This window comes from Neolamprologus brichardi, chromosome 1 (genome assembly GCF_056152115.1).
Source record: "Neolamprologus brichardi isolate AB-2024 chromosome 1, ASM5615211v1, whole genome shotgun sequence".
Lineage (NCBI taxonomy): Eukaryota > Metazoa > Chordata > Actinopteri > Cichliformes > Cichlidae > Neolamprologus > Neolamprologus brichardi.
The window spans coordinates 14,731,197-14,759,161 of NC_142104.1; the positions used below are offsets into that span (position 1 = coordinate 14,731,197).

The 27,965-nt window shown below is 39.5% G+C and overlaps 2 protein-coding genes across 3 annotated transcripts; both read left to right on the forward strand.

The window, feature by feature from the left end:
- Nucleotides 1-500: 500 nt before the first annotated feature.
- eva1ab (eva-1 homolog A, regulator of programmed cell death b) lies at nucleotides 501-13,026 on the forward strand. The gene is made up of 6 exons (XM_087844183.1): nucleotides 501-555; nucleotides 7,408-7,469; nucleotides 8,050-8,171; nucleotides 8,417-8,595; nucleotides 9,823-10,179; nucleotides 11,566-13,026. Exons 4-6 carry the CDS (start codon nucleotides 8,493-8,495, stop codon nucleotides 11,676-11,678), a joined length of 573 nt encoding a protein of 190 aa, XP_087700309.1. The 5' UTR covers nucleotides 501-555; nucleotides 7,408-7,469; nucleotides 8,050-8,171; nucleotides 8,417-8,492; the 3' UTR covers nucleotides 11,679-13,026.
- A 2,304-nt stretch (nucleotides 13,027-15,330) lies between these two features.
- Nucleotides 15,331-27,193, forward strand: xkr5b (XK related 5b). 2 transcript variants are annotated; one of them, XM_087835430.1, is made up of 13 exons: nucleotides 15,331-15,579; nucleotides 18,003-18,092; nucleotides 18,176-18,281; nucleotides 18,415-18,581; nucleotides 19,723-19,856; nucleotides 20,013-20,091; nucleotides 20,266-20,435; nucleotides 20,951-21,062; nucleotides 21,169-21,336; nucleotides 21,439-21,629; nucleotides 21,822-21,926; nucleotides 22,204-22,387; nucleotides 23,859-27,193. In XM_087835430.1, exons 1-13 carry the CDS (start codon nucleotides 15,471-15,473, stop codon nucleotides 24,530-24,532), a joined length of 2,289 nt encoding a protein of 762 aa, XP_087691556.1. In that variant the 5' UTR covers nucleotides 15,331-15,470; the 3' UTR covers nucleotides 24,533-27,193. The 2 variants fall into 2 exon arrangements, with proteins under 2 accessions (XP_087691556.1, XP_087691589.1); XM_087835463.1 differs by having other exon boundaries at nucleotides 21,442-21,629.
- Nucleotides 27,194-27,965: the final 772 nt, after the last annotated feature.

The following is a 27,965-nucleotide window of genomic DNA, read 5'->3' on the forward strand; positions in this document are numbered from 1 at the left end:
AGAGTCAGAGAGGAGGGCATGCAGACGTTTGGGAAAGGGAGAGAGAGGAGAGAGATTCGGCAGACCTGTCGGGGTCTCTCATGTCACATTTCTGCCCCGAGGAGCTGACCTATGTCTCGCTCTAAAAAGAAAACTAAAACGGAATAAAGGAAAGCTGCACTCTGGAAAACAGTCGGAGCAGTGTACCTTCTCCTCCTGCTGCTACGGCATTAAAGAAAGAAGAACTGAGGGCATGAAAGGAGAATGACTGACATTTTTAATTTGTATCTACATAAGAAAGAGAAGAGGAGACGGAGGCTTTTGGGCCTGTCTGACAACTGTGGGAGGGCAGAGGAGATTTATACTTATAATTGTACTGTTAGTCTTCTTTTGGTATTCTTTGAGAGAAAGGCAAAGAGAAGAGTGGAGATAATAGGAGAGGAGAAAAAAGGGGAGGAGAGAGTCGAGCACAGAGTAGAGGAGTACCGAGAGGAGGAGAAAAGAGAAGACCAGAGGAAAGAGGAAAGGAGGAATGAGAGGACAGGAGAGCAGATGGGCTCTTCAGATTATTAACATGTAAGTACAAACATTTTATTTACATGTGCTGATAACTGCTCATGATGACACCACTGCTGATTTTTATATCTGCTTATAATTATTATGATTTTGTAGGAAGTCTCAAATCTGTCTTTCTCACTGCTCGATTACTTTTCCCTCCATATAATTACTCTTTGTGCCGCCAAGTAATTTTTTTCCTTTCTTTAATTTTCTGTGTCTTATTTCCGTTTTTGTTTTGTTTTTTCTAAATCTGCGTGCACACTCTCTCTCCGGTGCAGCAGCAGAGGGAAAGGCCAGTGTCACATTAGATTAGCATCAGCAGTCACACACACGGGGGAAGAAATATGCTTAAAGTGTGATGAGCATGATGTGGAGGATTGAGCCTGTGCAGGAAGAGCTTTTGTATGTTCTGTTAGTGTCGTGGTGGACTACACCACGGGTCGGAGGAACTATATAGTTTTCTCAACCACATGGAGGAAAACAAAGAGCTATTGTGCCACATAAGAATTTGGCCAGACACGCAAAAAAAGAAAAGAGAGAAGAGCATCAGTGTGTATGAAAACAAAGGCGCAACATGTTTTACACCTCGGGCTGGAGTCTAGGAGACTTCACTCGAAAAAAATGAATATATAAGGAGCTTGGTATATGCCTTTATTGCTTTCATTGCAGTGACGGGACTAAAAATATTTAAAATATAACCCTGTGGACTCTGGATAATATCTGGGAAAGGTATCACATGTATGGACTGCAGTGACACACAGAGATGTGATCACTGAAACTTTGCATCCCCATAGAGTAAATGACTGAGCCATGGGTAGCCATTGATTGCCACACCTATTCTTACAAACTGAAGTATCATCACCGAACAAAGCTGGGAATAACTGCCCATGAAAATACCTGAAGAAAAGCACACTTTATTCTCCCGGCTTCACCTCTGTTATCCAATACTTTGGGCAAAAATGTTCAAATGTTTAGGAAAATAAAAAATGGTTCACATAAAGTACGACTAATAATAAAATATTAGTAAAATAATAGGACTTAATATGTTAGATGATCTAAACTGTAGCTACGGGAATTTCAAAGCATTTCAATAAAGACTTTTATGTGTAATTGATTTTGCATGTTTTAAAAAGAGAGCGATGGACTTTTGATTTCTTAATTTTCTGTATTTTAAAATGAGCATTAAAGCCACTTTCAGCTGCTCCCTTATTCATACGGGGTCACCTCAGCGGGTCGTTCTGCGTGTTTAGATTTGGCAGTCTTACACCAGATGCCTTTCCCTACGCAACCTCAGAGGGAGTTCTGTGTCCTCCGGGGATCGAACCGGACCGAACATACAGTATAACAAACCACACAAACTTTAATCATATCATTGCAAAATTTCGCATGTTCTCTGAGCCATAATCCTAGATTATGCAGACCCAATTTAAAACAAATCCAGCCAATCTGACATATGAGATATAAACTTTTAGCATTTGTGAAAACCCCTCCAAGCAAATTCATGAGTTCAGTTAAAGTTTAAATATGTGTTGTAATTTTCTTGTCGGCAAAACACAGCGATTAGAGCTGCCCTTGTAGGTAATGCCTGAGCTCTGCTCCTGAATACAGTGGCAGCAGATGTGGGCATCAAATAGGTTAAAGTCGACCTATTTGAGGGGATAAAGCTGAAACCCAGTCAAAGCAGTGAAAGCATCATGGACATCCAGTAATCTAAAAGGAGATCAAGAACTCAGGCATGTACTGTTTAAAAAGCAGTGATGGCCAACCATTGCTCTTGTGTGCCAGATGCCCAGTCCTTGGCTAACTCCACTAACTCCTCTGTCTGGGAGGAGGGAGCTGTGTCCCAGGACATGAAAAATGCCAATATCATCACAATCTGGAAGAACAAGGAGGACAGAGGGAACTGCAAAAACTGTCATAGCATATTCATACTCTGTATGGTGAGTGAATCTTTGCTCACCTGGTGCTGAAGAAGCTCCACATGTCTCATATTTAGGGTCAGTGTGCATTCAAATCTGAACAAGCTTGGACACGGTTGGCAATCATAGGAGAAGTAGAAAAAAACAGGGACTCTACTACATTACCGTCATCGGCTTCACAGAGCATTCAACATATAGCAGATACAATCTTTTCATGATCCTTGAGAAAAGCCAGCGAAGATCTCCAGCTCTGTGAACTCCTTCAGTGACAACATGAAGAAGATCTGTGACTGCGACATGCACATCAGAGTATGCAAGACTATACAAACCACACCTTTATTTTGAAATTTCAGCTATTTTGAATGTTCTTTTCTGGTCATTTGGCCACTCTACTGCAGTCATCTACCTCCACAGTGAAGCCCACAAGAAGCTGTTTGACCTACAAAGGTTAAAAGGTCAAAAATTGCCTTTTTGCTGATGACACTGCTGTTTCCACGCATGATTGCCAAAAACTGCCTCCAATAACTGATGGACTGGTGTTCTACCTCTTGCACTGCATGCTGTGGGTTAGTAGGGTCACGTAGGCACTTTATTCTAACGATCAGCATCAAAAAGATAAATATCCAGGGCTGAAATGTTGATTGTCTCTAACATATCAGCATACAATTCAATAAGTATGAAAAAAGACCTTGCAAGGTAAACAAAAAGTGTGGTGAGCACATGAACCTCACATGAACACTTCCACATCAGCAGAAGGAATTTCATGCCTTGTACGTGCACTGCGTTCATTGAATATTCTGCATTTCTTGGAAAGAAAAAGTTCCCACCAGAGATGTTTTGCCCTGAGCAACACTCCTCCAGAAACTAGGCTTTCTCTGATCATGTGCCCCATACAGAAGATGGCTGAATCCCCAAATACATCCTCTGTGAACCTTGAAGAAACACTCACCAGGGCGGCCACACCATCACCACAAAGACATATTAGCTACAAAAATGATCAGAAAGCCGTCAATATTGACATGGTCACTTGAAATGCTTGAAATGTAGTTGGGTCAGGAGAGCTTTAAAGAAAAACATCTGCTTTAGTGGGATGAAAAGACGAAAGATGGCACGCACAAGTGCAAAAAGCCTGACTGAAAGACCGGCCACTGCCTAAATCTGTGAACAGTGCCCAAAGGACTGCCATGCCCTTGTACAACTTCACATTCACATGCACACGAGAGCACTGATCCAATGGTTCTGCAGGACTTCGGGTTCCCTACGGGCTTCATATTTATTGGACAAACAATCAGAAAGAAAGTGCTTTTAAGGAAGAAAGCAAAGAAGAGCATCGCAAATCTTAGTTTTGCAGTGCGATCGATCGATTGTGAAGTACAGAGTGAGAAAAAGCCTTTCGCATGTAGTTGAGTCATCAGTGTAAACAGCTCATTATTTCTAGACTGCTGAACAGAGTGTGACTGACTGTAATGAGCTGGCAACAGGCCAACCGTCTCATACTAATGTCATTACATAACTGTGGCGATCAGCTGGCTGATAGGAATTTATTGCATGACTTTTCATTCACCACTCAACTCTAATACTGATGAGCATCTGCTTTTTGTCCCACGACTTGTTTGTGAAGGTAGATAGGTGTTAAATTTTTTAAAAGGTGTGATTAATACCCATAACTATAAATTATTAATGATGGTATAATGCTTTTTTTTGGTAACATACAGGAAGCTATACTGTCATATTTAAAGACAGACAGAAAGAGTAAGCAGGGGAGTGGGCGAGAGAAGGGCAGTCACGTCCTGCAGCATTTACACACAACATCACAAAATGACCCTGACAGTCAGTGAATTTAGAAGGGCTTGGAGGTTGTGTTATGTTTGCTCGTGTTATGTTGCACTTTAATGAAATGCGATTTGCTTTTTTGTTGTTTTATTCTTTGCTTCTGTACGTCCCGTGATGACAAGTTGCTTTTCGACTTAGTTTGTTTTCTAACATAAATAAAAGCCCGAGGTGTGTGTTTTTATGCCTAACAGTAAGTAAGGAGGGGACAAAAATGACTCTCGCTTGGCCCATATTTCCAGAAATGTGACAGATAAAATGCAGATTTGTTCTCTAGTGTCCTCTTAGTTTCTCCCGACAGGTCAAGAGCACTGCGCTTCAGCGTTTTTACAGCTGAAAACATCCAGAGAAATTAGGGCAGTTTGATCTTCTCTCAGAGCTTCATCCATTTTTCATCTGTTCAAGTTTAAATTTCAATGCCGTGTCTTTCTTTACAGCTGCGCAGCTCAAGAGCACAACATTCTGTATTTGGCATCTTTGTATTTCTACACAGTTTAGATTTACATGTTTAAAAGTGTCATTGTTCATTTTATAAACGCTGCCTTTTCATAGGCTGATATCTTTACTGTTGTTTGGCATTAAGAAAAGAGTCTTCGTGAAGTAATCTGATGGAGAACACACAACGTGTATTAAATCTGTGGGAAAATCACATTTATGAAATTAAATAAAGTTCTACAGTGAGGCTAAGTGAGGTCTATTGCTCATATTTACAGCGAGATTTTATTTGAAGAAGATGCTAGAAAAGAAAAGTCTTTCTGAGGTGCTTTGCACATTTTCTGTGTAAGCATTAAGCATTGTTCAGATTTAATATGTCATTTCTGGAAATTTTGCTTAATTATTATCGTCATCATTTTTTGCAGCTACAGAGAATAAGAGTATCTTAGGACACAAGTTTTCATTTATCTCTAACAAGACTGTAAATGTCTGCAGGGCTGTGGGTGTTAATGTATAAATTCAGTCTTCTTACACTCTAGGATTACGTTTAGGAAGAGGGAGCTTTTATTAGATGGCCTAGCTGATGGGGACAGGTTTATTCTTGGTGCTGTACAAGTAAAGTCATTCAAAGTCCATCATACACATTATAAGAATCATGTGAACCATTAAAACTGCAGTCTGCAGAAATATAGAAAAGAAAAAAGAAAAACACTGCTGGAATAGACAGCCCACTCGTGCAGTCATACTTCTACGCTTTAAGCAATGCACGTCCTCCATATGTGTCCTCCATATGTGCTAGGAACACCGCAGAGCTGATTTTTGGCTTCACGCAAGATATAAACCATGCTCTGAAGGTCTTCTGTTTAACCCACTGCACCTTATTTCCAACACTAAAACATAAATGATCTGTTCTGATATGAAAAGACCTGTGAGTCTTTTGTAACAGGCGAGACTGTGCAAAGTATTTTAGAAACGTCCAGACCATTTCAGACTTGAATTACAATATTCTGAAAGGTTATTCAGTTTTTTTTTTTTTTGTCCAAATAACACCAAAAGCCACTCAACCTTTGAGTTCAGTAACACTGATAACACAGGGGCTATGAAATTTAAATACAGAACTAAACTAGTTCAAACACAATGATTTGTAATTTAAGCTGGTTATTTTTAAAGAGTTATTGTTGTATTTCTTCTTACTATTAATTACTATTAATATTGCTTTATTAATAATTTCTCTGCCTGAGATTTAGCTACTCATTTCAATGTTTAATAATCATCACTTACTGTATATGACACCAACCATCATGTCATACTCTTTATGCTTGAGCTTAAAGAAATGCCCCGGATAGCAGTCTAAGTTTGGATCTTTATGTCCAGACCAAAGGCCGTATATAATACACTCTATTCTGTGGCCTAGATAAAAATAAAAATAAAAACCCCCTTACACATCTTCTTGTTAGTGTGGGTAATTTATGACATTGTCTGAAGCCCGGACTTGATGGACTGTCTCTCTGAAACAAGCACATTTCCAGGTCAGCGCCAAATGTGCGCATGTTAAAAACCACTTTCATGTTTTCAGCTCACTGACAAGAGACGGTAATAAACCGTAGAGTAAATGTAGACATTTTAAAAGAACAATTCACCACCACTACATTTATTTTTGCTCTGGCCTGTAATTCTATGCATCCGGCTGAACTGTTCTTCAAAGCAAACAAAAAATACATGTGGGGGAAAAAAAACTTCCCAGAAATCGGTTACTCAAAAACAAACGTTGTTGTAAGCCCTTTCATGTAGAAATAATTTTCTCTGTAAAAAGAAGCGCATCTGTCTGTGCGAAGAGACTCATGCTCATGACAGCATGACAGGAACTAAACATTAACAATGTCCCCTTCGGCTGAGCTGCAATATTAGGTAGCAGCAAACATTTTAGCTGGAGGATGTAGTTCAGGCTGATACACTAAAACAATCTAAAAGCAGGAATAGCACTGTCTGCAAGCCAAAAAAAACACGAGATTGATTCTAGGCTGTACTTCTTTTAGGCTTTAAAAGGCACAGCATTAAAGCTGAAAGTTAACATGATTTAAGTTACAATTCAGTGTGCTCAAAACCAAACATCCATCTATGCAGAGCTGCAGCCAAGCTGTTGAAGTCCCGAGACATTACTGCAACCTTCTTATGCTTTTATTTTCTTTCCACACATCTGCATTGCAACTTTAGCACATGTGAAATGAGCGCTTTTCAGCATTAAAGTTGCTTTGTCAGTTATCAGCTGGTGCACGACAGCATGTGTGTTTGAGTCAAAGCCTTGAACTCCTGAGCTTTCAGCAACACTCGCAGCTGTTTGTTGCCACCTAGTGGTCGAAAAAGTAAGAAATTATTCTGAATCAAATCCTTGATGTTCAGTCTTCACGTTTAAAACAATGTCCACATCTATGAACTGTTTTGTGTAAAAATACTTGGTTTTGAAAATCTCCACGCTGTCTTTCCTTTACTTCCAAACACCCTCTCTCAAGTGAATGAGCTCTGCACTAAATCGTGTGTGTTCATGTCTGTGTGCTGCACAGATATTGCAAAACTGACTTAAGTGCACAAAAGAATGTGTGAATGCATGCATGTTTTTTGTGCCAAAAACAAAATATTATCTGAGGTATGGATGCCTAATTATTGTTTTTTCTTTTAAACGCTGCAGGAAAACATCTCAGGCATGTTGATAATGATGGTGAAAACTGGGAGGGAGGTACAGATTGATGGGTAAGGCATCAGTGTTTTCAAAGTCCTCTGTGATTAACTTTAATTTGTTAAATGACAGTTTAACCACTATGACTTGTCTCCATAAAGCCACAGTTGTGATTGTTGATAAACTGAAAAGGGTTACCAGGGGTACCTTTATTTTCCACCCTTCCCCTGTACTCACTTTAATGTGGACAACTGGCTCACATGAACGTGTGAAACGTGGTAGATTTGCTGCTGTGCTTCGTACCATTGTTCTATTTCATGATCCATTTGTGGCCAGGATTTAGGGCTAATTATCACTCCTCCACCACCGTGCTTGACACATGCGTTGTTTGCCCTGACATGCATGTTTGGTTTTCACCAAGCATGCTATTGTACATCATCTCCAACTTTGGTCTCTTCTGTCCAAACAACATTGTTTGTTTTGAGGTTTGTTCAGGTGAGGCAAACCTAAGCCCTGCTGCCTTGTTCTTTTTAGAAAGAGTCTTTTTTCCCTCATAATCTCTTCTAAAAGCCGCACTTGTTTAGTCATTTTCTAACTGTATTGTCACAAAATGTAATATCATGTTAACGGAGGCCTGTAACTCTTTTTTTGCAGTTTCACTGAGCATTGCATGGCCTTCGATGAATTTGCTGGGACCTCCACACTTGGGAAGATCGTTGCATTGTGTTAGCACTCATTTAAATGCTCTCAACCAACAAACTGGCAAAACTATACAGGTGCTCACATTTTCTGACGATTAATCATGTGCATTTGATTAGCAACACCTATTTGCTACTTTCCCTCTTAATTCCTGTAGTGAGGGTATACTTGTTTTTTCTTCTTCTGAGGATTGCATGCAGTCCTGAGAAAACAAACTTTTTCACATGAATGTAGTTTAGCTTTAGTACATGACTTATTGAAGTTACTTACGCTATTCATTTTCTAATTTGTTTCTCATTTTTATGTTTTGGGGTATTTACAGGTTTAAGAATTCAGGGAAAATTCTCCTTATCATGAGGTGCTGAACTGACTTCTGCAGGAAAAATAATAACCACAACATGAGCGCTCCAACAACAGGAAGCCCAAATATGGAGGTGAAGGTGGTGTCCCAGGAGATGGCATTGCTTAGCAACATACTGGCTGCTTACACCTTCATTGCAGGTAAAGTAGGTCCAATTGAAAAAAAAGAACCTTTTATGTGGGATTGATGTGATGAGCAAATATTATGTGCTAATTTCGTTAACTTAGCACATAAACCTACTAGGGGTATGAAACAAAGAGCAAAAACAGGTCTGTTAAAAGTTTGGCATCTGCCTTCAGAACATGTGAAAACTGCAGAAAAAAAGGAATCATTTATCACACTTTGACTGTATTTTCCCACATAGGATGGATTGTGTATCAAATCATGAAAAACGGATTAGTTCATGAGAGTGTTTGTCTGCATTGTTAGTTTAATCTGAGCCACATGTTTCACAGCTTTCTAACTGACAAAAATATTACTGGCTGCTCTGTTACATCGTACCATGGGGCAATCGTGGCTCAAGAGTTGGGAGTTCGCCTTGTAATCGTGAAGGTTGCCGGTTCGAGTCCCAGCTTGGACAGTCTCGGTCGTTGTGTCCTTGGGCAAGACACTTCACCCGTTGCCTACTGGTGGTGGTCAGAGGGCCCGGTGGCGCCAGTGTCCGGCAGCCTCGCCTCTGTCAGTGCGCCCCAGGGTGGCTGTGGCTACAGTGTAGCTTGCCATCACCAGTGTGTGAATGTGTGTGTGAATGGGTGGATGACAGGTTGTGTAAAGCGCTTTGGGGTCCTTAGGGACTAGTAAAGCGCTATACAAATACAGGCCATTTACCATTTACCATTTTACATTACACTGAACCAAGATGGCTCTGTAAAAAAGCTGTGCTGAAGCTTTTCTTTGATTTACGGCAGTAATATTTCTTTGTAATAACAGTAGACTGACTCAGTTTGAAAAAAGCAAGACCTATTATTGATTTGTTTTTCTTTTTTCTTTTTTCATCGGAACATACATGCATTTTTACACTATATAAAAGAAGGAAAAGGTTTCACTGGTCTGTTCTTCTAGAGACCAAACTAGGGGCTTTAGGGCCCATGCACTAAAATTAATTTGATCTAGAAAACACAAAGCAGATACAAACATGTCAAACATGCTTCTGGCATTGAAAGCTGAAAAGGGATCAGCGACGTTGGCCCACTGGCTCAAAGACAGATGTGTGGAGGTCAGAAGGTGGAAACAGTGTAAAGACAACAGACAGGTGAGGGATGTCTGAAAACGTAGTACATAAAGACTAAAGACTGTGCAGGGAGGGACTGAGAGAAGGATGAAACAGCAGTTAATTTATTTGTTAATTTATCCTGCCTCTCTTACAGACCAGCCCGAGAGGACAGCACTTGTGTTTCTTGGCGGCGTCTGCGTTGGCCTTCTTGTCACACTGTGCGCCATCGTCTTCCAAATACACTGTCGAGCAGACTGCCACTATGGCAACACTAACAATCTTCCCCATCGCCCAAGGAACAGACTCCAACATCGTCGGCATCATAGCTGTCGCCACCATCAGCCCGCAGACAGCAACCCAGACAATACTGCCGTCGTCCCCTCTGGAGAGACTGGGCCCACTGGGGAAAGTGAGTCTGAGGACTGGGATGACACAACTGATCCATCAGCCCGGAGACGCAGACGCTTTGAGAGATCCCTAATGCACGCCACCATGTTCACATCAGCTGAGGGTATCTGTGGCAGACACGTACACCACTGACGCACACCAATGTCACCATCCACACACTAAGACATCATTCACACATCCAGCGAGCTGTTTCCTTTAAAATAAGGTCTCCTAATTTGATAACCCACACATCATATGACATCATAGTATTGCTGTGATTCAGATGATCCGATCCTTTAGATATGAATCGTAGTCCAGTGAAATGTTTTAATAAAAAGCAGTTTTGAAAGTACATTTGCTCAAATAGCAGACTTAACATAAAGTTATTGTGTTGTGCTTCTTTTAACACATGCTCCTCTGTATTTATGATTCATTATGCATCATTTTACTGCAACACAAACATCAGACAGGCATGCACTCCTAAATGTTTCTCAGCTAGCTGCATGGCAATTTGATTTATTTATTCATTTTATTGGTGAAAACAAGCTTCTATAGGACGTAGACACATAAAGGCAGACTCAGTGTTTATAATTTATTGGTGGATTAGAAGCCCAATAACATAGTCCACAAACTAGCTAACAGAAATCCAGACATAGCAGGAGTTACACCTGGAAACACACAGGGAGGGTAAAGTGGAGCAAAGGATAAAGAAAAAATGTGACTATTCATACACATACACACTGAGAGCTAATCAGGGATTAGACGCAGCTGAGAGGAAACAAGACAGTAAAACTCAAGAAAACAAGACTAAAAAATAAACAGAAAATCAAGATACAGAAGACAACTAAGTACCAACGTAAGACAGGAAATAACTAAATAAACAGAGAAACAGAGACACAAGAATAAATTTGACCTGGGGAAAGATTCAGAAGAACAGACAAAAGGAAACAAAGACGAGAGAAATAAAATAAATAAAACTAGAACTGAAGGCTCAAAATACTCAAAATAAGACGCATACCCTGTCTTATCATCTATTTTACTCTAATAAACCATCATTTATAAAATGAATGTCACACTGTAATCAGCAGGACTTCAAATTACCAACTCATCTGGAAAGTGTTTACCAAAGTCTGCAAAAGACTCATTTTCTCATAGACTTCAATACCAGCAGCCTTCTTTTTGCAACCAAAGGTCACCCCTGCTGGATTAGAATGCAAGTTTAAAGCACTTCTGGTTTCCCCTTTCAGACCTGGAAGCCATCTTTTATATACTGTTTGTTCACCCATGTTGCACAGAGTCCACAGCAATGAATTAATTAGAATAAGACTGCTGAAATCTCACACTGTGTTGGTGTGACGCTCTGGTTATGTCTCTATGAGCAAGGCAGTCAGACATAATCACACACACATGCTCCTGTCTTCAAATAGAATAATAAATAAATAATAAATCTGACAGTAACATGAATGGACAGTGTCCATAAAACTTATTCTGTGTGTGTGTGTGTCATCAGAGCTGGACCGGGCCCAGAGGCTAGAAGAGCGGGAGAGGATCCTCCGAGAGATCTGGATGAACGGACAACCAGACATCAGTACAGTCACTCAAAGTCTTAACAGATATTATTGAAACAACAGTAAACAGAGAGATGTGCAGACTGACATACAGACTGAAAAAAGAAGGAAACAAACATACAGGCTAGCTGATGGATGGAAACGAATCTAATAGCTACATAGGTGAATAAATACTATATGACATGAATAGCCATCAGCTTACTGGACTGATGTATTGCGCCAATGTGACTCTTGTGAAACTGTCACTGACAAAAATGCCTGGAGAAGTCCCTCTACTGTGTAAATTAATGAAAACATATGAGCTGCGATAGTTCAGTCATCCAACAAGAGACGACAATGACATTTTTGGAAGAAGAATGCCCCGAAACGTCAACTGGTAGAGACACAAAGAGCACAGATGACCACCATTGCTGCCAGCCGTAGCAGATATTTCAGAGAATCTGCGATATGTAGCTGCTGCCATAAAGTCGCTGGGATTTTCTAACTTTTCTATTATTAACAAGTGCTTTGAGAAGTATAGCAAACACAGGCTACAGCTGTGTGTGAGTGTACAGTCTGAAATGAAATGATGAGATTAAGCAAGCTTTCAGCTGCTTTCTTATTCACACGGGGTCACCAAAGCAAGGATCTTGGCTTGTTAAACTGATCATAATCCAACCATCTGTACTGGACAGTATCAGCTTTTTAACAGCCACTTTTCTATCGGTGCATTAGATTACCAATTTACTGATGGCAATGTTTTTTATTTATTCTGTCAACTTAATTTAATGATGACTGAATTTAAACAGAATCTAATGGAAGATTTTAAACAATAACTTATTGTTTAATTATTGTCAATACTATTCTCTTTAGTACTTTGTTTTAAGGCCAAATAAAAGCAAAAACATTTGCATAACATTTAGATTAATTTTCAATCAGTGGTTCTCAAACCTTTTCTGGCACGCCCCACTTAATCCTACTCCACTAACATTGGGTGATTGTCATCCATGTAACTATAGTCACATGATTTTCATTGTATTGCTTTAGAGCCTTTTTATAGGGTCCCCATGATACCTTTTTTCGTTTAATGCAGTAACTCAATGCCCCACAAGTGGCATCTACCCACAGTCTGAGAACTACTGTCTTAAACATTGGTATCAAGATACGGTCCACATTTTAGAGTTTTTGCACTTTTCTCATCTACTCTTATTTGTTTGTGAACTTGCTATAATCCCACTGTGAGTTCTGGAAACTGTAAAATTAAAGGCAACAGAAGGGAAAAAGTGTAAATGTGGTGAGATAGATGTAAAACTTCCACTCTACAAAGCAGCATAATAACTCCATGCACAGATGGAGATGCACTGGTGCTTATATTGCTAGAATTCTGAATCTCTTAATGACTGTGTACTAATAATTATGACAGAAATGGCTTAGGATGGCAGCTAATCAGCTGCAGGTCTTTTTGCATATCACACGATGTATTAGCAGCTCATGCTCCATTTAAATCTGTGTTGAAGAGTTGAAAAAGTGAATAAACTTTAATTTCAGTGGGTTTTTTTGGTCTGTTTTGGGTCTGTGGTACATACCTCTACTAAGTTTGTTGGCAGAATCCATGATGGTGAGGGTTACAGTTTGAATGTACACTGTTGAATTGTGCCAATAAGAACAACATAACGAGGGCATGTGGTCCGGGAAAATGGTGTGTACAGTCACCTTTAACAACTGGAAAGAGTCTAATTGTAATTTGAACAAAATAATTTGAACAAAAATTTTTTATGTTCCTACGGTGCATGAAATTAATTTTAGTTAAATTTGTTATTGTTGAGATGATACAATCTAGCAAGGGTGGTTAGTTGCCTGGACACGCTATATCACAAGATCACACAAGAGTTTAAACCACAGGGTTTATAAAGACCCTTTTCCATTAATACTTACTGATCAACTCGGCATGGTTCACCACTACACCTCTACGCATATTGTTGCATATTAATTACGACAGTCATGCAGGTTAGGTTGTACTGGATTGTAATGGAAAACCATTCGATACATTTCGAGTTGTGGCGATCTGTAGCGAGTCGATGCAAGTAGGTACTAATGGAAAAAGGGCTTAAGAGGCAGAAAAATGTACACACACCACATGTATGTATGTATGAAGCCTTGTAATCATAGTTTCCCTACTTTCCTTTAACCCCTGTTGCCTCACAGCAAGAAAGTCCTGAGTTCAAATCCTCCATCTGTGTGGACTTTGCATGTTCTCCCCATGTTTATGTGGGTTCGTCCTCCCACAGAACAAAGATATGGGGTTAAATTCATTGGTGATTCTAAATTACCCATATGTGAGTGCAAGAGGCCATACGGTGTTACTTGTGACAGACTTGTCCAGGGTGTATCCTGGCTCTCACCCTCTGACAGCTGGGATAGGCTCCAGCCCACCTACTATTATACTACTAGTTATAAAACCATCTGAATTTTATAAATCCATTAAATTGGAGGGAAAAAGATGTCCATGACTAGTTTTATGTTGACCAGACTCTATATTTTGTTGAACACTCCAAAAAAAAATTCTTTAAATTAACCTAAAATAATCATGGAACAGATTTACACTTTAATAAATGGCTTTCTATTCTGGACTTGACTGCAGCAAATAAGTTTATTCAACATTAATCGATTAAGTTGGTCCAACTCAAGTACATTAAGTTGGAATAACAGCATTGCATGATGGTAAAATAAAGCAATTTAATCATGTGGAAATCCTTTCCATTATTTTTTTTATGTTCATTCAAGTAATTATTTGAATGAACACCAAAGCCCAAACACCTAAACCCTCGGCTTTGAGTGTAAGCCAAGGGTTGTGGTGGACAGGGAAGTGGTTTGACAAAGAAGAGAAGCTCTGAATGTAGGGCATAAAGCATGACAGAATCACATAGAGAAAGGTTTTGACCTTGATATCACCACTGCAGGTACCCACACACTTAGTTGCACAAAAACGTGATCATTTAATGGACAAAAACCAGTGCAAGCAGTGCACTCTATTATTTACTGTGACGCTGTCTCTACTGCCACCTGGTGTCCAAAATATGTCTCTGCAGCTCATCTTGGAAAACTCAGCCATAACCATTCACCCCATTATTTATGTACAGCTGTACAAATGTAATAAATAAATAAATAAATAAATAAATAAATAAAGGGAAAGGCAAAATTAAATTAAACCAAAACAGGATAACTGTACAGTAAGCTGAAAAATATATGTCTAACATAAATGCGCAAAGCAATCATTTCACCATCATAAGATCACCCTACCTAATGCATTAATTCAGGTCAAGTGGCTTTATTGTCATTTCAACCATGTACAGTGGTACAGTACACAGTGAAGCAAGACAACGGTCCTTCAAGACCACGATGAAACCTATAATATATAACAGACAATCAACACAGGACTACATAAAATGCAAAGACAGTGCAACACCAGACAGAACGATACAGACACAAGACACAATTCTTGACCTATGAAGTTTTATGTCTTGAATGACAAAATGTCAAAACAAAAATGACTGAGCAGAAGATTGCAGGGAAAAATCATTTCGCTATAAACAATTTCAGTCCAAAATCTTAGCTTAGAGAACAACTTCGTATTTATCTGATTTGACTGTATAAAAATCTAGGCAATACCAATGCATCTTACTAAGTCCTGAAACACCGGTGCTATCGCTTTAACGGGACGAGCGCTGACGCCGGGACGGGGACACGGGGCTGGGAGAGCGGGTTGCTGCAGCTACACTCCCGACCGAGACCAGAACAGCACGGACCGGCCTGAAGACTAGCACGCTGTTATCCCTGAAAACCTCCCTTTTGAGGGTTTAATTCCACGATGAGAGACTATTCGGCCACCCCCAGTAATGGAGGGGCCTGCATGCCGTGCTGCCAAGTTTGCGTCTTCTTCTTTACCGCATTTCTCCTGGTTGCAGAGAGGACGGCGCGTGAGTCCTACCTGGGACACATACACCTACATCCATACATGCAAAACATATGCACACACACATAACTGCCTCAGTCGCTGTTTTGGCCGATTGTGATCACCTACCTGTGCGAAACGCTGCCTTTTTTCTTTTTTTACTTTATTGTGTGTGCGTGCGCGTTTGTGCGTGCTTTTCTGGCCACGGCGTGTGGATGTGCAGTGTGAGGACTACAGTGGATGCAGAGGGATGTCTGGATGAGACAGGGGGGTTTAGGGTGACATCTTGTTCTACGGTAAAATACAAAGTTGTGCATTTGGTTTTACTTCGGCGTCTCCGTTGTGCTGTCATGAATAATAGAGCCTCAGCAGAAGTCCGCAGTCACAGCGTCTCTTTCCTATTTTTGTACCCCGCTCGTTATGAAATCCTGTATGCGGCAGGACTGCTGACTCATTTCAGACTTTTCCTATAATTTGAACTGTGCCGTTTCGGGGTCTGGGTGATGTTTTCTGCATAAAAACAAAGGGGAGCCATGTTGTCATATTTCAGCGCTCTTTTTTGGAGGTACATGAATGGACGGAGGGGATGGGCGTACCCCAGGACGGGGCCTAGTCTGTCCGGACAGCCCGCCTGTTTCGGAGCTGAAACGATTCAGATTACATGTATGCAGGGATGGAGGGAGGCAGAGCTGCAGAGCCTCAGAGAGTGTGATGTGGAGAGGAGAGGCATCAGCCGGCCTGTTGTCAATGAAACTTGGATGGGATGAAGTGCACAACAGAGGTCAATGAGAAAGTGTGGAGACACACTGCAGACTGAAATGTGCATGTTTTGGCAATGATCCACTGATCACATGCTTTAGGTTAGTCCTGACATAAACAATCCTATAGAAGAGAGTGCAACGTTTGCATTAACACATGCACACAATATATCTAAAATCAGAGTCAGTGTAATGCCAAAAGATCAGCTGTTCTTAGGGTGGGTGTATGTGGGTGTATGCACTGCAGTAATGTTGTAGTTTATGAGATTGATATAATCACTCTGCCCTTCTATTCAAGACTAGGGTGGTACAGCAAGCAACAAAGCTGCCCCAAAAATATGAATCCCAGCAAAGAACACAAGACAAAAAAAGAAAACACTGAACCATTATTCTGTGTGGCAAAGATTAAAATTTATTAACCAAGTACTAATAAAGAGGATCCAGCAATGTTACAGATGCAGGAAGAAAGCAAATGCCATGTAAAAAAACAAAGAATTTTCTTTGTATTAGAAGTTCAGTTATCTGCACAAAACATTTAAGAAAGTAATTAAAATAAATGGGAGAGAATCATTACAGAGCTTCCTTAGCTTTATTTAAAAACAAAAAATAACACTTGCAAAAACTGGAAACAGTTTGAAAAACTGAGCTTCACAGAGCTGCAACAGGTTACCTGCAGGACACATAACTGTAGTAAAGCAGAACAAACAGATGAGGAGGAACACTTGATCTCAGAATTTAGATGCATCTCCACTGCTGAGCAGATGTGTTCAGGTGTCAGATCAGACAGTCAGTGAATGCAACAATCATGCTAATCATATAATTGCATCTGCTGGTGAGGCTCATCCCAATAACATCTGGTTTAGGCAGTATCGCTCACTCATGTGAAAGTAAAGATATGAGATTTGAAAGGACAAGGACATGGGGAATTTTACTTAATTAAATGTTTCTTACATGTACTTATTACGCAAGAGAGCAGAACCATGTTATTGTGCACATTGTTTTGTTTCAATGACCATTTGAATTTGACAAAGTTGATCTTATTTTAACAACTTTATGTACTGTTTGATTTGTGAGTTAGTTGTTTTATAGTTATTTTATAAAAAAAAGAGAAAAGGTCAAGCCTGTTGTGTGCAAAGTCATAATCAGCTGAGTGCATGTTTATGTCAGAAAAGAGTTTAGGTAGAAATGGATCAGTATACTGACCAGTGATGATTGATTGGCTGATATTGATATAATGGCCAACTGGAATTCTTTTACCAGTATTTATCTGTTCTTTCACATTAATTTTGCTCTGGCCAAATATTCAAAGAAAGGAGAAGAAGAGATGAATGCTGTGAAAACAAAATAAGCAAAAAGAGAAAAATATTGGTATTTTTATTTTACTGTTAGGTTTGTGGGATAAATTATTATTTTTAACATCTAACATCCCAGAGTTTCACAGTTTCACAGTTCATTGTTAAACCTAAAAGCACTTTATGTCATGTTATGTATGCCACTGTGAGATGAAGCCTATTGTACAAAACAGTGTATTTAAGTAACACTCTTAAATATACTTCGCTCACTACTTAAATAAATGCATGTAGTGCCTGCATGTGTATTTCAGGATGTATAGCAATTTTTGTTTTTGTCTGAGTGTTTGCAGCTTGTAAGCGTGACATGCTATAGGTAACATATTTCCCTTTCTCCTCAGTGATCTACTGCTTTGTGTACTATCTGTGGATCGGTCACAACTACAACTATGGCTATCTTGCTGGCTTCACTGCCCTGTTCCTGCTGCCAGGTGACAACATCTACAACAAACAGATCAATAAATAACTCTAGAAAAACAAATTGTTATTCATTTTTAGAATTCTTTATGATCAGGTTGGGGTCCCCAGTGGTTGAGTTACCTTTGGTACCTGTCAGACGGACGAATTCGCAGGAAGTCTCTCACCTGGACACACATACTGCATCTGGGACTTTTCAAAAGGTAATAATTAATTAATTTAATCAGTCAGTGTCCAATAATCATGTTTAGGTTCCAGATTTGTATGCTCATAAATGAGAAAGGTCTCTCTCTCTTTGTATAACTCTTAATTTATTTTCATCTTTGGTTTTCACAGGTTGTGGGAATGCATGCGCCTGCCAGATGAGGATATGTACAGTGAGATCATGCAGCAGGCTGATGCATCTGCCATACGTCTGTTCGAAGCCTTGGTCGTCACCCTCCCCGAGACGCTGCTCCACGCTTATGTGCTAATTTGTACTGATATAGGAGTCAAATCTCCAGGTAGTCAGAAACCAGAAAGCATGTGTTCAAGTTTGATAATAAGATCTGAAAAAGAACATTTAATTAAACTTTAACTCTTTATTGTCATTGCAAAGTCATAATTTCTACAATAGTACATAGGAGTAGGAGTACTGTCTAGATTCGCGGTAAAATAAAAGCAAGTAGTGATCACAATAAATAACATATTTACAGAATAGAATTTGTAATATGTGCAGAATAAAATACACAAAATATGGAGAGATAAAAATATATAATGAAAAAATAAAAGGAGGTAATCAGTTGTTGTAAATTTGGAGTCTGGATAGTATTTGTTGGTGGTGATGTCATGTCTTACTGTCAGAGTGTACATATGCCTATCTTACAGCAGTGGATAGGTTCATAATGCCTCTCTTATGGCCTTTGGCTATGCAATCAAGATGAAATAAAAGTTTAATGTGAAAGTGCTGCAACAGGACTAACAACCTTCAGCTATAAAAATCTCAGTGTTGGATAATTGTTGTAGTCTTTTCTAGCTTAGTCTGCCTGTTCATTTTTTGGTATTATATCCAGATGGAACATTGGGCTATTAGTGAAATAAATCCAGTGTGTGCTAACTACTCGCTGCTAAGCAACAGATAAACAAATTTACTCTCAGATAGTTTTGAGAAGATGGTAGGGACTTAAATTAAGATGAATAAGAGAGACATTAGCTGGCTGTAAGGTCTCTCTTATTCAGAGAGTTTTGAGATTAATGTAGCTTTGTTTAAATAAAAATATTGAAATTGTTAGCTTTGAGATTAAAAAAAGGTGTGCAACAGGGCTCTTTTCTAGGACCACTTTTATTCGCAAGCTAAGCGATCTAAGGTTAAATTTAGAAAATGTACAGTTTAAGTGTTGCTTCACGGTGTAGTCATTTACACTTCAGCCTATCACATCAGAAAATATCCCCAGTTCCTGAACTGGAGGAGACAGATTCCTTAGGGGTTAGATCACAAAGAGCATGTGCTCTCAAAGTCAATTCCAGCATTATGCCTGTGACAGTTTTGTATCTTTAAGTCTTGTATGATTCAGTATTTCAGTGTACTCATATTTCTTGTCCTTGTTCTCTTTCTCTCTCTCTCTCTGTCTCACTCTGACACACACTGTTTCTCTCTCTCGCCAGCCTCAGTGTGTTTTGCAGTGTGTTTGGTTTCTCTTGGCTGGGCCTTAGTGCTCTATGCCAGAGCCTGTTCACTCATCAGACCAGGACACTTGCAAATGACACCAGCTGCCATGCTCTGTCGACTGCTGTGGAGGGTGGGCATGTTTAACAGCTTTCCCAACAAGCAGTGTTTACAACATAGTATCTAACAGTATCAGTAATGCTACTGCGTCTGTGTTTGGCATGTCATAAGCATGTGTTTTGTTGTTTTGCTTGTGTTTTTGGTACACGTATGGTTTCTCTTTCTGCAGGTCAGTATGTTGGGATCCAGGTTTGCCATTCTCATGCTCTTCACACGTATCTTCAAACAGTGGATCCTCGGGGTCATCGGTGAGTCTTCACAGCCAGTTGTGGGCAGCTAAGGATAGCCTCTGTCTTTGACATCACACAGAACGAACAGTAGAAAAACTGTTTGAAACGTTGAACCTGTTTAATACGAGCATCCATCACTGTAACGGTGTACAAAAAAAAAGAAAAAGCATAATAGGGCTGTGTCTGTTTCAGGTGTCCACTGGCTGGGAGCAACTTTTTGGATGGTGTCCCAGCAGACGGATATCATAAGGTCAACAAGCCGATGGAGGCTCTTCAATCTTGTTCTGGGAGCTATTCACATCTTCCTCTTCCTCAACGTGAAGTACGGTCAATCTAGATACCGCATGGCTGGGTTTTATCTGGTATGTGTGTTTGTGTTCACTTCAAGCTTGTCTTCTCATGATATTGTGGGTTTAATATGCCGGGGGCTCTGACAAAACAGATACACTGTAACAAATTACATTTGAAAAAGAAAAGCTGTAAGTTTAGTACATCATCAGAAACCTGAAAGCATACATAATATTTGAAAATGACTTTGAAAATGATTGCATTTCAGCTGTACAGAGCTTTGCTTTTTACTTTAGCGTTTAGGTGGAATACATAAAATGATTAAAATTTCACATTAGTACTTTTTACCGGTAAAAAGCCGTAAAAGTACGGCTTTTTACCATGCTAACAAAGATAGTTACTCGCATTACATGTGCTTCTACTTCTGTGACAAGGTATGGGATCATAGAGTGTTTTTCAAATGTTTAATCTTTAATATTATTTGAGGGGAAAAACATCCAGCAGATGCCATGCATTAGCTATAAATGATTCAAATGTCAAATCAGTGTAATCTTGATTTGGGATTGGATGTCTGTTTATTCTTCCTCAGGTTATGTTCTTAGAGAACGCTTTTCTTCTTCTGGCATCCTCCTGGATGTTTGCCATGGTTTCCTGGGATACTGTGGGAATCCCAGCTGCAGTGTTCTGCAGCTTCCTCATTGGTGAGACGCAGAACATGTGCAAATTCAAGTTATAAAAAGGGAACACAACAACTTTTTCAAGGCCTCAATGTTCCTCTTCCTGACACTTGTTTTTTTTTCTCTTTAGGAGTGATAGCATTGGTGCTGTACTATCGTTTCCTCCATCCAAAGTCTTTTGAGATCTTCCAGAGTATTCGTCACAGGGGAATAGCCGGGGCCTGCATGGAGCGTGGTTCTACACTCTCATTAGAAGAGAAAGTCACGCCCACTTTTCATCGACATGCAACGCTGTCTGGTCTGTTGCTATCTATCTATCTATCTATCTATCTATCTATCTATCTAACTATCTATCTATCTATCTATCTATCTGAAGAATGACTGTGCATCTTCTGTTAAGGAGGTGGGACTCTCATGGACCTTCCTATCCAATGGGAGGGCTGGAAGCATCACCACTGGCTGCTGATTCGCTTAGCTCTGAAGACAGGGGATGTTTCAAGGATCTGGTCTGCATATGGTGAGGGGGGACTGGCTGGACTGATGGGTCTGTCTGAAGAAGTTCACTCCCCTGATGACCTACATGTCCATCGGGTTAGTTGTCTTTTTGAGTTTTACATCTTAGTTACTGGACTTCGTAAAACTTACTGTTTTGTTTTGCTTTGTTTTAAGGTGTGACTTTGATCAGTATGATAAATTTTGTTTTTCCAAACCTGGCCCCAATGCTAAGAAAATGTGATTATATAAAAAGGAGTTTATTTTTATACTTTTGATTTGATTTGTCAGATTCCACCAATTCAGCCACAGCTTTCTCACCACGCACAACCAGCTTCTCAACCTGCTGCTGCTGCTCAACCTCCTCCTCCACCAGCTCCTTCACAGGTTTCACAGGCAAGAGTTTTGTTTAACATCTTATGTAGACCACCATAAAGGGGGACTGTGTCTATTCTAAACTAAGAATACAGTACGTTGTTTATTTAAGCCACTTATGAGCTGAAACCTGGTGGGTTAGTTCAGTAGGACAGTAGGCATTTAGTGTGGTCATGAGAATAAATATCAGTAGTATCAGTAGACATCAGGATAACTACTAAAAGGCTTGTTTTTCTGTAAAGGATACATTATGTTTGCTTGTCGTAGTCTGAGGCTCACGTGTCTGTAATGTATCCAGGTGAGAGAGGTGGTCCAGCCACCAAAGCCAGCTCACTGCACTATAGTGGCCCGACCAGTGAGAAAAGCTCCTCCCACAACTATTCAGGATATGAGAAGGTTTCCAGAGATCATCCCAGTCCAGGAGGTCATCTTTGAAGAAACTGCAGAAGAAGACTCCAGCGTGGCACTATCAGAGGGAAAAGGTTAAATTACTTTGTATTATACACAGTTTTCTATGGATTGTCTTCAAACATCAAAACAATAAACACTTTCTTCGGGGACATGGGAACCTAGGTTGGCTAAGCACTTGACTTGACCTTCATTGTTAGTGCCCAAGGTCGAAGTTGACCTTGAAAAAAAGTACAAAGACCCATATCAAGTAATATTTCATATGAAAAAGCATGGACAGAGCTGTACAACAAACTTTCTTTTTTCTCTTGCCCTACGACACAAAAGTGATAATTATGCCATAAATGACTGTATTTTAAAATTTTAAGTAACAGCTTATAGAAGTTAAAGATTTCAGCCAATTCTGCTCCAATCATATGGGTAAAGATGATAAAATGCACCATTTTAGTATGTAATGCATCAAGATCAAAGGTCAAAGGTCAGACATCAGCTTGTTAATCTAAAAGCAGGCTAACGTCAGCATGTTGCAATACAGACAGACTGACGTCAGCATGTTGTAACAAAAACATAATAAAACATCGATGTTTTAGTGTAGTCTCTGCGCTTTTTGCTCTAGAGTGCTTCTGTTTTCTTTTGTCAGAGGGTTAGATCAACTCATCTCTTTAGCACAGGGGTGTCAACCTCAAATACACAGTGGGCCAAAATTCAAAACTGGAACAAAGTCGCGGGCTAACGTTAATATTTATTGAAATATATTTATTCCTCCAGATATAAGAATGAATCTTTTCTTATGGACTCAAACACATTTTGCTGAAAAACTGAATATGGAACAAGCAAAGCTTAATACTAAACAATATATATATTAGCTGTATAATACCAGTAGGCCAGCTCTAATAGTAATTTGGTATGGCTTCGCGGGCCAAATGTAATTAGGCTGTGTTCAATGGCAAGCGGAGTTATTATAGTTTTTTTTATTTTTGTTTTTATTTCAGTTTAGTTTGTGTTAGTTTCCACAGTGGGTTTTCTCATTTCTGTTTAGTTTTTATTCTTTGAAAATTTCACCAAACTGACCTGACAAAGACTAAAATTAAGAACACCTCCTCAATGTTTTCATTTTAGCTTTCTAAGATCCCAAATGCACATATTTTTTTAGTTTTTAGTTTAGTTTTACATAACTATAAGAATCTTGCCAGAAAGTTAGTAACAGTGTCTGTCTGCTGTTTGGAGCTGAGCAGAAAGTGTGCAGTAGTGTGTAAAGCAGGAGAGCAATGCAGCACTCTGTTTCTTTGTAGAGTCAGATTTCTCTACACTATGTCTATACCCTGAACATACCAGAGTTACGTTGTTCATTCTTAGCTAAAAGAAAAATTAGGATATTACAGGCATTATAAGCTATGACCTTTAGTACAGTGCATTTATTATTTATCACAGAGACAGCAAATATATAGACTGCACTATGTTTCTTACCTCTAGCACTGACTCCCCTGCAGTATACGTGTGTATTGTTTTAATCTGACTTTTCTTTCCAATGTTTTATTTTTTAAGGTGATGAGGAGTTCCAAAGCGCTGCTTATGGCTCACCGTCGCTCTCGTCTCCTCAACAACCAGGAAGCCTCCACCACATCGACAGCAAAGAGGCAACTCTGACTGAGGCCTCTTCGGTGGGTTCTTTAGACATCAAGACTCCCGGCTGGTCACCTGAGCGGCGTTTCCCCCTCCCGATTACTTCCCCAGATAAAAAATCAGGGGTCCCTGGAGAATCAAGCACTACATTGTATTTTAGTGCAGATGCGCAGTCTCCCTCCAGTGGGAGCTATCTTGGCTGGGGCTCAGAGCTGTCACCCATTTCCACCTACCGAAGTCCCTACCGGATCAGGGAGGCCCGATTTGTCACATCCACACCCAGATTGGAGCCCCGTGTAGAACAAGAAAGCCTGGGCCCCACCCCTGTCATCATCATCCCTGCCACTCCTGGTACAACACCGGGTGGTACCCCAGGTGGGACCCCTAGTGCTTCAACTCCTGCAAGTTCAACTCCTGCAGCATCAACTCCTGTAGGTTCAACTCCTGGCGCTTCGACTCCTGCCGCTTCAACTCCCGGTGCTTCAACTCCTGGCGCAATTACACCTGGTACACCCATTGTTCCTCTCACTCCAGTTATTTCCCATGCTCGCAAACAGATGGTCCAGTTTGTGGACAGCAGAGAGAGGGCAGTGTAAGTAGGATGGGGGTACAAGGAAAAGAAAAGCCTGGGTGGAGGATGGTGTATTTTCCAGTTTTGCTGTTCTCAGCATTAGAATCTTTTAAGTTAACTTATAACTGTCATTGAAAGAGATTGGTATAATATTGCTCATGTTTTCCCCTTGTGTGCAGCTAGACAGGAAATAATTGCTGAAAGTGTGTCACATTGACCAAAATATCAATCAAAAGAGACAAATCTTCAGTTTTAATAGCAAGACTTTGAAGGATTTGTATTAAAGTATATTCCTATGCAAGCCATGAGAGCAATTTGAGGAAACATCTGAAGCTAATATATGTGAGAGGGTGAGATGAAACTTTGTAGATTACAGAAGTTAAAATCTGGACTACTTCTCAAAATAAAACAATAATCCTTCAAACTACATTTTTAACTATTACTCTATAAAAATAAAAAACCTACACCTAAGTGTCAACTGAGGACTAAGAGAAATCAAAATGACTATAAAGTAGCTATGGCTTGTAATTAAAATTTAAAGCATGAGCAGTTATTGAGCTGTTGGATCCTTTATACCAAAAGAAACAATACAAAATCACCAGTTTACAATAACTCAACATGCTGTCTGCCAGGCTGCTGTGCAGAATTTCTTATAACATGACACACCAATGCAAAAATCTTAATGTAAATCAACTCAGCTTCAGGCAAACGTTTACGTTTCTTGACGTTTCTTTTCTGTCTTTCCCTTTTTTTAATCACAAGGCGATTGATGTTGGATGTCTCATCCACTTTTTAAGAAACTACTTATGCTTGCGGTGAAGTACATATTAGTATTTACCTACATCACATACACACTGAAACATGCCAATTCAGGAAGGGAGAGTAATTAGATAGAATATTGAATGAGTAACATAGTGATTATGAAGGGATTATGTTTCATTTATTAGATGCATTTAATTTTTTATATAACTTGCTTTTGGGTTTTACTAATCAAATATCTTTGTCCACTGATTATAACAACACTTTTTAAGCTCTGAACTTTTGCAGACGAAAGAAGGGAAGTGCGATAAAATATGTGTGACGCAGGATAAGGAACTAGAGGGAACTTTACCATTTCTGTGCACTGTTAAGATCAATGATGGGGGCGTGAGAAGATAAATTTTCTGTGTGGGAGTTAAACTTGCACAGTTCGAGCTAACACTTCAGATTAATACAAGTATTTTCGAGTTTTACATTTTAATTTCAAATCTTAAATCTCGCTTCACTGCCTACTTATTAACTGGTGTAATATCAAAATGTACTGTGTGCTGTCCTGTGGACTGTATTCAAAATGCAAGACAGATTATGCGCTTCTAAAAAAGGGTACACAGTCCTTGTTAGCAAAGACCCGCTTTGGTATGAAATTATACACAGCACTGAAACTAATTTTTCATACCTGTCCTACCTGAATAGCTGCGCCTCTACTTGTGCTACAAAGGATTAACTATATCTAGTAATCTGTGTCACTCCTCAGTCTGTCCATCAGTTAAACCACCTACCTCAATACAGTTGAACTTCCGTGTTGCAATTTTATCTTAAAACATTAAATAATGTAGCTAACAGAAGAAGAAAAATTAGCTGTGGCACAGTCAAAAGTAATTCGAAATTATGTGCTGCTATTAGTCTGAAGTGGTCAGTACCTGTATTAACGTCATGAAACCTGTGTGCGAAGTTAAACCGTAATCGCAGAATGTTGTATTTGACAATGTCAGTCTTCCATGTGACTTTATCTATTATTTTTATTTTATTTTTTTTACTGTGCTGGATTACTTTTATTGATTTGTGTCAAAACAAAACAATAACTGTGCAGTAGTAACTATGAGGTCTGTTTCTTTAATGTGCAGGAAGGAGAGGAAACACAAGAAGCACTTTAGGATACTGAGAAACTGAGTTCATGGAGCAAAGTAGGGATTTTAAAACTAGAAACTTGATTTTGGTAGAAATTGCTTTTTCAAACTGGTGTCCATTTACTGCAGCTTTCTGATAGTTAAGTCACTGCATGATGCTCATTCATACAGGCAGACTGAGAGTTATATCTACTCCCATAGAGAAAGAAGCACTCACATTACCTACACGTTACTTAATGTAACTGCACATTACCGTTTTTTTAACACACGCTAGAATGTATGTGTACGCCACAGCAATAAGCTAGCTAACGTATTTAGTGCACTTATGAAAAAATATCCACACTCATGCTTTAAATGCGTCATCGCTTTGCCTTGTACGAAGACAGCTTTAGCTGCCACGCTTGCCTCATGTATGCATATCGCTTTGAAATAGAAATAACATGCTTTGCTTTGTGTATGCGATGTATATGATAATATCTACTTGTGTTTGTAATTTGATTCATTTTGTACTTTTAAAAGGTTCTTTTATATTTGATCACATTTACTGTTCATGAAATGATCTGGACAAGGTTTTGTGTTAAAGTTTGAGGATGTTTAGAGAGCAGATAGTTATCACTGACAGACTTGAGTTAGTTTGCTGATTCATTATAACCTCATCACCTTGTCACTGGATGACCTCCTTTCATCAGTACAAATCATCTCATCTCTGAGAGGATTTCCACAAAAGAGCTGTGTGACTCTTTTGTGACTCGTGACTCATTAAGTGTGCTGTTGATATGACAAAAATAAAGCCATTTGCCATGATCAAAGTCCAGTGTGCTGGGTTTTATTGCTTACCAGTGATTAATTTATCATCACTATGATTCTGAGAAATGGACACATAACAGTGGAAGTGCAGCAGCACGAGTTTTATCCTAGCACATCTCTGGAAACTTTCTCAAAGGTCATCAAATGTAAAGATCAAAACATCTCATACACTCATCCAAGCATCATAAATAACGTGCAAAAGGCTATAGCTTGTCCAAACCTTTAATTTCATGTGTCAAAATCAAGTTTTGGTGCCAAAATTGTCACGGCTAGGCAGCAGTCGTGTGGTGGAATGAAAGAGGACCCAAGATGCAGATGGCAGTGGAGATGCAGGTGGAGATTTATTTAAGGTGAAAGACCCAAGGTGAGGGCAGAACTAAACATAAACCTAAACTGGTGACACTAACACAAACAGAGGACACAAAGCGAGGAACAGAGAGACACGGAGACATACCAAAATGATGCAGAGAAATGCAGACGAGGAGCACAGGCAGACACGCAGTATAAATACACACACCAGGTAATCAGGAAATGGCACACAGGAGGGGACACAGCTGGAACTAATGGGCATAATGAGACACAGACCTACAAAGTAAAACAGGAAACACACAGACTGTTTTACAACACAAAACTCGAGGACCCGTACAGAGCACAGAGGGAGACACAGGTAGGGAAAATAAACACGAAACACACAACTCAAACCATAAGAACAAATGCAAAACAGCAGAAACTGGAAAATAATAACAATAAACTCAAAACACTGGG

Bases quoted from the DNA above. Each gene is read 5' to 3' on its own strand.
- eva1ab (XM_087844183.1), top strand. From the start codon at position 8,493: ATGAGCGCTCCAACAACAGGAAGCCCAAATATGGAGGTGAAGGTGGTG. The intron at 8,596-9,822 runs GTAAAGTAGGTC...CCTCTCTTACAG, and splicing joins TGCTTACACCTTCATTGCAG to ACCAGCCCGAGAGGACAGCA. The intron at 10,180-11,565 runs GTATCTGTGGCA...GTGTGTCATCAG, and splicing joins CATGTTCACATCAGCTGAGG to AGCTGGACCGGGCCCAGAGG.
- xkr5b (XM_087835430.1), top strand. From the start codon at position 15,471: ATGAGAGACTATTCGGCCACCCCCAGTAATGGAGGGGCCTGCATGCCG. The intron at 20,436-20,950 runs GTATGTGTGTTT...ATTCTTCCTCAG, and splicing joins GCATGGCTGGGTTTTATCTG to GTTATGTTCTTAGAGAACGC. The intron at 22,388-23,858 runs GTTAAATTACTT...TTATTTTTTAAG, and splicing joins GGCACTATCAGAGGGAAAAG to GTGATGAGGAGTTCCAAAGC.